The sequence below is a fragment of the Eulemur rufifrons genome, chromosome 14, assembly GCF_041146395.1.
Source record: "Eulemur rufifrons isolate Redbay chromosome 14, OSU_ERuf_1, whole genome shotgun sequence".
NCBI classification, from domain to species: domain Eukaryota; kingdom Metazoa; phylum Chordata; class Mammalia; order Primates; family Lemuridae; genus Eulemur; species Eulemur rufifrons.
The window spans coordinates 17,933,176-17,943,819 of NC_090996.1; the positions used below are offsets into that span (position 1 = coordinate 17,933,176).

The 10,644-nt window shown below is 53.9% G+C and overlaps 1 protein-coding gene across 2 annotated transcripts in view; it reads left to right on the forward strand.

Annotated features, from left to right (window-relative positions):
• XPO6 (exportin 6) overlaps positions 1–7,084 on the forward strand; it is a 95,125-nt gene extending 88,041 nt beyond the window's left edge. For both annotated transcript variants that reach the window (XM_069486774.1, XM_069486775.1), the window contains exons 21-24: positions 813–974; positions 3,209–3,307; positions 3,472–3,702; positions 6,413–7,084. In XM_069486774.1, coding sequence (XP_069342875.1) covers positions 813–974; positions 3,209–3,307; positions 3,472–3,702; positions 6,413–6,514 — 594 coding nt within the window. In that variant the 3' untranslated portion in view covers positions 6,515–7,084. The remainder of the gene's footprint in view (positions 1–812; positions 975–3,208; positions 3,308–3,471; positions 3,703–6,412) is intronic.
• Positions 7,085–10,644: the final 3,560 nt, after the last annotated feature.

Below are 10,644 nucleotides of genomic sequence, written 5' to 3' on the forward strand. Positions count from 1 at the left end.
TCCAGTTGCTTTGAGTCACGAAACACACTTGGGCCCTGCAAGGCTTCCTGCAGAGGAAGCTTGTGACCTCTGGTATCAATTTAATTTTTAATCAAGACTGAATTAAATATATCTGGGCCTTATAATTTTGAATTCTGTGGAGACATCTGGACTAATGTGACCTGCATACTCTCCAGTGATTTGGAGGTTTTTGATTAAGTTAGAAAATACTGCTGAGCCTGCCCCTTTCTCCTCGCCTACTCTGAGAGTCCTGGCTGCCAGCAGGAGGGGACAGGCCCGGAGGGCACTTAGCACAGCGCACTGCCTCCACCAGGCTTCTGTCTGCGGTTCCTAAGTGCTCTTCAAACCTTCGTTTTTTCCTTAGAGAGCAGAACTGCTTTTAAGGCATGGTATTTGTCCTCAGCCTCAGGACAGCATCATTTATCCTGGGAAAAGGAACCACCAAGAAGATATGACGGATCAAAAACCAGCTGCTTTCCGAATGGAAAATCCATATTCTTAATTGTTCATCCACTTAGTAGCTTTTTTTCCTAGTGTAAAAAGCTGAGTGTCTCCATCAGAAAAGGGGGCCCTTGGCCCTGACCCATGCATTCTGTCTCAAACGGGGGCCATGTCTCTGCCAAAGTACTCTTGTAAACTGCCGACCCCCTTGGGGACTTGATGCTTTCTGCACAGGAAGTGACGGGAATGTAGGTGGACTGCTGACACCCTGCTTGCTGTTACCAGGGACCTCTTAGGCTTCTTTGTTGCTCTGGGCCCAAGCCGTGAGTGCCTCCCCAGGCTGCAGGTTTGAGCTGTGTGTGTCTCCACAGCGTCCCTCCCCTGATGTGAAAGCTGAGCTGTTTGAGCTCCTCTTCCGGACGCTGCATCACAACTGGAGGTACTTCTTCAAGTCCACTGTCTTGGCCAGCGTCCAGAGGGGGATTGCTGAGGAGCAGATGGAGAACGAGCCCCAGTTCAGTGCCATCATGCAGGTAACATGGAAGAGCTGGCGAGGCTGCCGTGTGTTCCGAGAACAGACGAGCTTCATTCCCTGCGTCCGTTGGCCTGTCCGTCCCTTAGTTTGCTTCTCTGGCATATGGTCCCACTTCCTCTGACCCGGCCACTGGAACAAGTACTGTCTTTGAAGTCTTGGATCTGAAGCTCAGCTATACCTCTTAGTATCTATGAAGTTAGTTTCTTAGCGCCTCATTCAGTCTCTTCGTCTGTAAAGTGGGGCTGATGCTGCCTGTTTCATGAGTTTGTTGCGGGTTAAATAAGATAACATATGCAAAGTACGTGTCACTTTTAGGTGCTTGATAAATGTCAGTCCCCTTTTTACATCATAGCATTGTTTCCCCATGTGTAAAGAGACTGTATCAGAGTCACTTGGGGCCCTCCTTAGGAAATTAACGGAGTAGGAGTTATACTCACTCTCAGATCAAGTGTGACTTGTATCTGATAAGAGTGAGCATATCCGGTAAGAGTGAGCTGTCCGGGGGCGAAGCACACGTTGCTGTGGAAGACTTGGGATGGTGTCCCCTTGCCAGGACAGCCAGGCTGGTTTGGGGCTGCTTCCAGGCGCCGTCCTGTGTTCTGCACTCAGGTGTGTAACTTTGTCATTCTAAGTCCCAGTCTAAGTAGAGGGCTCTCTTTTTGTTTTTTCCGTGGCTGTTTTTCCTCATGGAGAAACCAGAAGGATTTCTACGCTCCCTCCCTTCAGTTCCCCACCAACGTACAACATACATGTGGGTGCGTGTACACGCGCCATCTTGGTCCTTCCATCTCCAACACCCCACCCAGGGCTTGGGTTTGCAGTTTTCATGTTTGCTCCCCTCCTGTCTCCCTCTTGTGCTCCATCCTTGCTTTTAAGACTTTTTTGGCAGCCTGATGCCTGGTCCCCCACTCAGGGCTGATAAAAGGCACTGTGGAAAGTAGTTGCACAGTTTGGCAGTTTCTTATAAAGTTAAATATGTAGTTACTGTATTACTTAGCCAGCCTACTGGCTAAGTACTTTCCCTGAGATAAATGAAAGCATATGTGCACACAGCCTGTACACAGATGTTTATATAGCTTTTTCATAATTGCCAAGAACGGGAAGCAATCCAATATCCACCAGCTGAATGATAGACAAACTGGTGCATGCATGTAACGGAGGACTATCCGCAACAAAAAGGAACATGTTACTGGTACAGACAGCAGCTTGGATGATTCATATATGTTATGCTAGGTGACAGAAGCCAGGTCCACAAGGCTGCATACTACATGATTCCATTCCATTATGTGACATTCTGGAAAAGGCAAAACTATGGGGACGGGGGATGAGTGGCGCTTGCCTAGTTGCTACAAAGCGGGTGTGAGGGAACGTCTTGAGGGGAGGGAAAGGTTCTGTGTCTTGATTGTGCCGGGTGGCACGCTGTGTGGTGTTCAGAATTCATGCAGTGACAAACCTCAAAAGTTTTGTGTTATACCTCAGTAAACCCAAGTTTAAATAATAAATAAATGGAACCTGTTGGTCATCATGGAGATCTTATCACTGTAGCAGAGATTACAGGATCCCCTTCTGGTAGCTTAGAGGCCCAGGGACAGGATGACAAAGCAGTCACCCCTTGTTCTAGGGAGGGGTCCTGCAGACCACTGGCCTCCCCCACTCCCCCTGGGGTCACTTTCTTTTGGAGCAGGGTGCTTTGTGTTTTGGGGGATGTGTTTCTTTTTGCTTCTGAACTAGTAACTTCTATACCCAGAAATTCCAAAGCTGTTTAAAATTTGCCATTGCTTAACCCCAAGGCAGAGGCAGCCGGGTGTGGAGGAGCCTCTAAGGATTTGTGGCTTATGAGACGTGAGATTCGAGCAGGGGATTGGCTGGCCTGAGGGGAGGCAGGCAGGCCTTGGTGTCTGCTGAGATTGCTGAGGGATTTGACTAGAGCCGTGAGCTGCAAAGACAGGTCCTGTGAAGGACTTCCAGAGGTTTGTTACAAAAGGTGCAAGATGAGACCAAAGTAAGTGAGGCTCAGAGGGGAACACTCAGGAGCTAAGACTTGCGAGGAGCCTTCCAGAGGGCTGAGCAGATTCAGAAGGTTTGAGATAGTGCGTCCTTTGCCCCAGCTGTCGGTATAAGGAGCCACTCACTCATGGCATATCCGTTCTCCTGGCACAGGGTGGATGTCACAGAAGGGCATGGTCTGGAGGAGTTTAATGCTGTTTATAAAATGGTGGTCTTATTTCCTAGGCTTTTGGGCAGTCCTTTCTCCAGCCTGACATCCACCTTTTTAAACAAAATCTCTTCTACTTGGAGACTCTCAACACCAAGCAGAAGCTATACCACAAGGTAAGCGCCCTTCTCTCTTGGAAAGATTCCTTCATGAGGGGCCTCATGGACTAAGCCCACCCCCTCAGGCCAATTGCTAGAAACCATGGCAGGAAGGAGGGTGGGACCCCAGGGGCCTGAGCGAGCCCTCACGGCCAGCCTCTCACCCGGTCTCTCACCTGCAGAAGATCTTCCGGACCACCATGCTGTTCCAGTTTGTGAATGTGCTGCTCCAGGTTCTGGTTCACAAGTCCCACGACCTTCTGCAAGAGGAGATTGGCATTGCCATTTACAACATGGCCTCTGTCGACTTTGATGGCTTCTTCGCGGCCTTCCTCCCAGAGTTCCTGACCAGCTGTGATGGTGTGGATGCCAACCAGAAGAATGTGCTGGGGCGGAATTTCAAGATGGATCGGGTGAGGAGAGAAAGAGGCCAGGCTAAAAGGGGGGCAGCGTGGGATCTCAAGCCTGGCGCCTGTTCACTGAGGAGGGGGCAGGCTGCCTCGGGGGCACATCAGGGCCTCTGGGCATGGTGTGTACCCATGCTGCAGCTTGGTAACATCTTGAGCAGTGCCTGGATGACTCAGTGCTTGGCTGGATTGAGGGGCACACGCTTTTTCCCAGTCCCTGGCCTGAGCAGTCCATCCGGTTTGTCTGGGTATCTTTGAATTTACCACCCCCCGCCCCCACCCCCAGTCAGAGCACATCAGGGCCCTGCCGTTTCCTCATGGGTGATGAACCCTGGGGCTGGTGCTAAAGTGTGGTAGGAGCCACACTTGTCACTCTGCCCAGATTTGTAGACGGGCTGAGGTGGCTGGGGCTTGGGAGCTGCACCTTTGTGTCTCCAGGGTTGGAAATGGGACCTAGGTTCCTGGGATGCCCTGGGCTCTTCCCAGACTGACCCTGGCTGAGCTTGGGCTGACCTGCTGCCACATCCTGGAGCCCTCATAACACACCCTCTTGTCCCACTGCTGCCTGCCCGGGAAGGTCAGGTGGGCCGTCCCAGCCTGTGTAGCACCTGGCAGGGGCTGGGGTGCAGCTGTTGCTGGATGTACACGAAGCCATCTTTGCTGGTGTGTTGGGGCCCACGGTGCCCAGCTTCCCCATCCTGGGCCTCCTTCCTGGGAGCTCACCCGCCCTCCTCTTCCTGTTTCAGGTGTCTGCATCGCTGCTTCTTGGGGATAGGCTCTTCTTGGGTCTTTTCCTACAGAATAAGTAACTTTCCTCTTTCACCCCCTGACACTGGGTGACGTTTAGGGCAGGCGTCCATCCTCGCTTTCTCCCACGTCCTCTTGGCGTTCTTGACGTGACCCTTGTGCTGGTCTGTCCACCGGTCCGCTTTAGTGTTCAGATTTACGTATTGCTCTTGCTGGAGCAAACTTTGCTGCTTTTCTCATTTGTGATACGTGCCAGGATAGTATTTTCTTAGATTCAAGTCCTGTTTTCCTTTGTCTTGAAATCTTCCTCTCCTTGAGATCTATCTTGTTCTCTTCTAAGCTTCTTCAGGTTCACTTCAGCCACAAGGTGTTTTTTTCCCTCTTCCTAGAGGCCAGATCCTAATATTTAATGATCAGTTTGTGATGATGTCAGTATCAGTCAATTTTTTAATTTAAAGCAGTGGTTTCAAAATTCAATTATATGTCAGAGACACCTGGGGGGTGCATTAAAAATAGAGAAACAGACTCGTGTGTTCTACCGAGGAGATTCTGGTTTGGCATTTGGGAACCACCGATTAGAGAGATATCCCTTGTTTGGTTTTTTGGAGGATGAAATAGGAATCACCACCTTCTGCTCGTTCATTCACTGTGTATTTGAAGCTGGCTGTCCCTTGAGCCCGATGCCAGGTGCTGGGGCACGAGTCCCTGCCTTCACCGGGTCTGCAGTGAAGACAGGCGCCCTCTGCGGACGACACCGTGCCAAGCGCTTCACGTGCCCTGGAGTGTTTAAGCCTCCCAGCAGCCTCTGCAGCACGGCACTGTTAGCCCATTTCACAGCTGACCTGGGCTCAGGAGGTCAGCAGTGAGCTGGCAGTTACAGAACTTGGAAGTGGTAGAGCCAGGAAGCGGATTCAGACATGGCGTTCTGGCTCCAGGGCCTGCACACACTCCCCAAAGCTCGCTGGACGCGGCGCTGAGAGAGCTTGGGGCAGCAGTGCCGGCCTTGCCACCAGGGCCAGGGAGTAGGACTGTTTGAGCAGCCTTCAAGTGGAATTCTGAAAGCAGAGTGGAGGCCGGCCAGGCAGAGTGTGGGGTTGGGTGGCGGAGAGCCGGCAGTGCCTTCAGCTGTGCCCCGTACCCGGTCCTGCCACTTGGGTTTAGGAAGGCACCACCTGAGCACCACCAGCCAGGGCAGGGCACCCGCTCGCTCCGACAGGGCTCGGTGTACATTTTATTTTGCTCCTCACGTGGATTTAGGCAGTTGGAACTCGGCAATCCCACCCTAAAGAAGGACAGTCTCGTGGTGGTATGTGGTAGTTCAGGGTCAGTCTGTTCGGGCCTCTCATGCCACAGCCTGGGTGCTTTCCGTAGTCCACGCTGTTCCCGGCAGCACAGGTGTAGGTGGCATGGGTGCCGTGTCACCGCTGAGTGGCAGGGGCTTCCTGGAGCGCCGTTGGGGGAAGGATTCTGCAGACATCACTGGGAGCAAGTGTGTCACCTCGATTGTCCGTATCTGCAGCCACGCCAGTCTGAGGTCCCAGACACGGGAGCAAGCGTGCTGATTCCAGTCTGGACACCCCTGCCCCTCCCGTCTGCGCAACCTGGCGCAGGTTTCTTCATCTCTCTGTGCTTCCGTTTCTTCGCCCTTACAGCAGTGGTTCTGATAGGACCTGTATCGGAGGGCTGTAGTGAGGACTCGGCGAGCTCACATCTTTTAATTGCTTGCGACAGTGTGTGGCACAGGCCAGCCCAGGGAGGTGTTTGCTAGTACTCTCTTCCTCCCGCAGTGCCTTGCACAGCCCTGCTGACACACAGTGCAAGAATGAGTAGCACTTTGGAGTTTTGGAAAATGTTCCCATAGCTCCAGCGCACACTCTGGTGGGGTCTGGGGGGTGGGTGATTTGGGGTGCTGGGTGCGGACAGGGGGGCCTGAGGGGGGCCGGGCTGCAGCTGTGCCCCTGCCTTCCAGGACCTGCCCTCGTTCACCCAGAATGTGCACAGGCTGGTCAACGACCTGCGCTACTACAGACTCTGCAACGACAGCCTGCCCCCTGGCACCGTGAAGCTCTAGGCCCGGCCCTGCTTGCCTCTCCGGCCTGCTCACCGCCCGAGGGACACGAACTTCTGCCGGTGCCACCTGCATCACCTCCACCCTCCAGCACAGGAGTCTCGGTCACACTCCTTGGATTCTCACGCCCTGAGTGGTGTTGCCTGCCTCTGCCCCTCCACTTCCCTCTCGCCGCCACCAGCAGTGCTGGCTTCAGGGTCCGTCTTAGCACTGGTTGGCATTGCCAGGGCGTTTGGAGCAGGCGGAGGGTCGTGTGGCCAGGTACCAGGGCGGCACCAGGGAATCCCGTGGGTGATGTGTGCAGATCATGGGCCTATCAGTCATGGGGCAGAAACGCCAAGGACAGCTCACAGCAGTGCCACCTTCTCACCATTCCACCTCCCCACCCTCCTTGGCCCCGGCAGCCAGCCAAGGAGAGACGTGACGTCAGACTATTTTGGCACTTCCGTCAAGTCTCCCCCGCCCCGATTGCCTTCAAGTCTCTGCTCTTTGTCAGAGATTTGCAAAGACTCATGTTTTGGTTCTTGTTTTCTCATCATTCCATTGTGATACTAAGAAACTAAGAAGCTTAATGGAAAATAAAATGCTTATGTTGTTGTTATATACATGCTGGTTAGGGAGCTTCCTTCCACGCAGAGCCGCCCGAGGCCAGCGCCCTGGTGAGGGCGACCTTCCTAGCGGGGGAGTGGGGCAGTGAGGGGACGGCGTCAAGGCCGGGGTTTGGGCCTTGGAAGAACACATCAGAGGGGGACTGACTCGTGTCGGTCTGGCCATCCTCCACCGTTTTCTACATGGTACCTTCTTTAAGCCATGTTAGGAACGGGCTCCCCATTTCTCAGACTCAGAGGGGGAGTCCCCCTGACAGTTGACCTGGTGGTGGAGGGAGGCGGGGAGTCCAAGCCCCCCGACTCCCACGGGCCCTGTGGTGTCTACCTCCCTGCTCCTCAGTGTGGTGTGGCGCGTGGGCCCTGCCTCCCAAGGTCCCTTCCCAAGATGCCCAGCCAGGAATTGTCCCTCTGTGGACTGAGGTTTTGCTGGAGGACAGCAGGGAGGTAGGGGTCTCTTGATGGATTGCCTGGCTGAGAGTAGAGGTAGGAGGGTGGGAGAGAGGGCGTGGCTCTGCGAGGGACTCTGCTCTAGGGGGGTCTGAGAGCTGGGACCTTGCGCAGCCATTCATGTGTGGAAACAGCACTTGTCCTCGAATTTTTCAGAAGAATGAATCAACAGCTCCTTCCGCTCTCCTTGTCACAACAACTGGACAGGCAGGACCAGGGTAGATTCTTGCAGGGAATACAACACCTGGCAGGAAGAGATTTGCTCTTCTGGCAGTGACAGTGGGGTTGTCCAGGAAGCAGGAGGGTGAACATGGATTGGCTTGTTGGTAGAACTGGGGAAGAAGGGAGCGGTGGGCACATGACTTCTAGCTCTGAGGCTTTGTAAGAATCACTTGGGGGTTGTGGTGGTTTGAGGTGTGTGTGTGCTTGTGTGTGTGTGCACACACAGTTCCCTTGCTCCGTGTCAGTCACAGCCTCCCCGCTGTGGCCGGCCTCACTGCAGAGTTCAGAAAGGAGGGAATGGAAACGCCAGTTGCTCTTCTGCAGAAAGGAATTAACATCCGATTATCCCCAGGCTATAAATACACCTTACCTGCCTGCTAGGGAAGGCCAGGGCTGCTGTCACTGCTTCATATGGTAAAAGCGCTTTTTATATGCCTGGAGAGAGGGTGCGGGAATGGGGTTTGTTTGTCGCTTGTGAGCCCCAGATGACAGAGCACAAGCTGGTTTCTGGAGAGTAGAGGGAAGGCCACACAGCAAGGTGGGCTGGGCTGGGGTATTTCTGTTCCAGGGCTGGTGGGCGTGGCCGTCCTGGAGACAGGCAGGCAGGTCCCTGATCTGGTCCTGCAGGTACAACTGCAGTCCCCACATGGGGCCTGGCACAGGGCAGGCTTTAGGGACTGTGGGCGGATGTGGATGAGTTCTCAGGCCCTAGACAAATCCGGAAAATGTCTTTGCGCCCTGGGGAAGGGGACGGAGAGAGGACAGACAGAGATGGCCAAGTGTGCGCCTTGGGGCAGTCTCAGGCAGGGGCTCGAGTGTGAGGAGGCCGTCCTGTCTCCATTCAGGGGGCCGTGGCCTGCTTTTCTGGTTTCTGTCATTCACATCCCAGGGCACAGCCCCCCTGGCTTGGGGAAGAGACCTGATGAAACTTTATCTTCAGGATTTCCAGCATTTTCCTCCACTGCCTACCATTGGCCTCAGGCCATGCTTGAATTCTTTTTTTAATGGCACTTAATTTTTCTCTTGACGAAATGTTTGTTGTGGAGTAAGCAAAATATTTGGAAAACTCTAAAACATAAAGTCATCGAATTCCAGTACCCAGAGAAAAACCATTGCTAATATTTCGGTATGTTTTCTTTCCACATTTCCCTGTGTGAGCAAATATGTATGGCTTTGGCTTTTTCTTCTCGTTTTTTTTGGTAAAATTGAGCTCCTGCTGTTTTGTAGACTCCTGTTTATTTACTTAACATGTTGTGACCATTTTCTCATGTTACTGAATATTCTACAAAAACACGATTTTTACCGGCAGGTGGTATTTCATCATATGGATATACCATCATGTGTTTACAGTTTTTTTTTTTTTCATTACAAGTGATGCCGCTGTGAGCATCCTTGTATAGAAATCTTCGTGCCCGTCTGATTGATTCTGTAGGTTAAATTTCCACACGGGAACTTGCTGGGCAAATGTGTTTGAGGCTTGTGATGGATCTTGCTGGGGCCTGATTTCTGTTCTAAAGAAGGATAAATGTTACCCACGTGGTTGCAAAATGCCGTGCAGTGAGGCTGCATTGGGTCCATTTGACCACATTCCCCCCTGGTTTGTGGATCTTGGAGATCAGAGCTCTTACTGCCTAGTGGCAGGGCCTCGCCAGGCTTCCTGCTCACTTCTGGGCCACATCCTTTGCCGGTGCCCCTGCAGGCCAGTGTGACACCTCTGCAGGACAGCTGAGACCAGGAGAGGAAGGGAGCTGACAGTTCCAGCTGGCTCTTTGGGCCTTGGTGGAAGAACCATGATTGATGGCTGTGCATTAATTTAATAAACGTCATTTGTCGGATTCTCCTGCAAGCCGCGTGCAGGGCTGCAGGTGGAGGGCTGGGAGACTAATAAGATACCACCTGTGTCTCCCCCCCCCCCCCCCAGGACTGCACAGACCAGCGGGGAGAAGGGCAAACCGACTGTGCAGAATGATTGCTAAGTACTGTGATGGCGGTGGGGGTTGGGGAGGATTCTAGAAGGAATAGGTGGGGCTGAAGATCAGGGAAGGTGTCACTGCAGGTGACAGTCATCTGGGCCGGTCCCCAGAGCACGTGAGGAGGAGCTCACCAGCAGGCAAGTGGGTGAGGTGGCGAGGGCTTCCTCTGGAGGGGAGAAGGGGCAGAGGTGTGACAGTGTCTTCAAGACTGGCATAAGCCGGTGGCAGCTGACGGGAGACATTGAAGGTGGCCAAGAAGCTTTGATGTGGTCACGGGTAGCACGACTGTAATTTTCCCTCCCAAGCCAGGACCTGTTGAGTGACAAGAGACACTATTAGTAATAATTCTGGGACAACAGGTGTAAATGGGGACTTCTGTCTCCCTAGTCATGGAAAAGTGCCAGGCTCGGGGAGGCTCGTCGTGCCAGCCTAGAAGAGCGAGGACGAAGTCCCAGGAGTGCTCCTTCCCCTTCACGGGCAGCAGCCTGGTTCCTCAGGCGACACCCTTTCCGAGTGGCTGAGCACCGAGGCAGCGGTGACGAGCGTACCCTGCCCGTCCAGCGCGTGGGCGGACGCCGTGTGGCCAGCTGGGCTCATCTCCACGCCCAGCCGGGGGGCAGCCGAGGTCTCTGTGGCTCCTCAGACTGACCTGGCTGCGGGCCCACCCCCCTCCCCAGGGGCCGCCCCTGCCTCTCTGTCCTCTGTGATGCTCCTGGAGCGCCCCTGCCCCGCCCCCCCCACAGCACCCTCGGCCCCTCTTGTCACCGGTGCCGTGGTGTCGCCCCCCAACATGAGGACTCGAAGGCAGGGGCTGTGTGTGTCCCCAGCGCTCGGCGTAGGGCTTGGCTCAGAGCAGGAGCCCCACTGATGCTGAGTGGGTGAG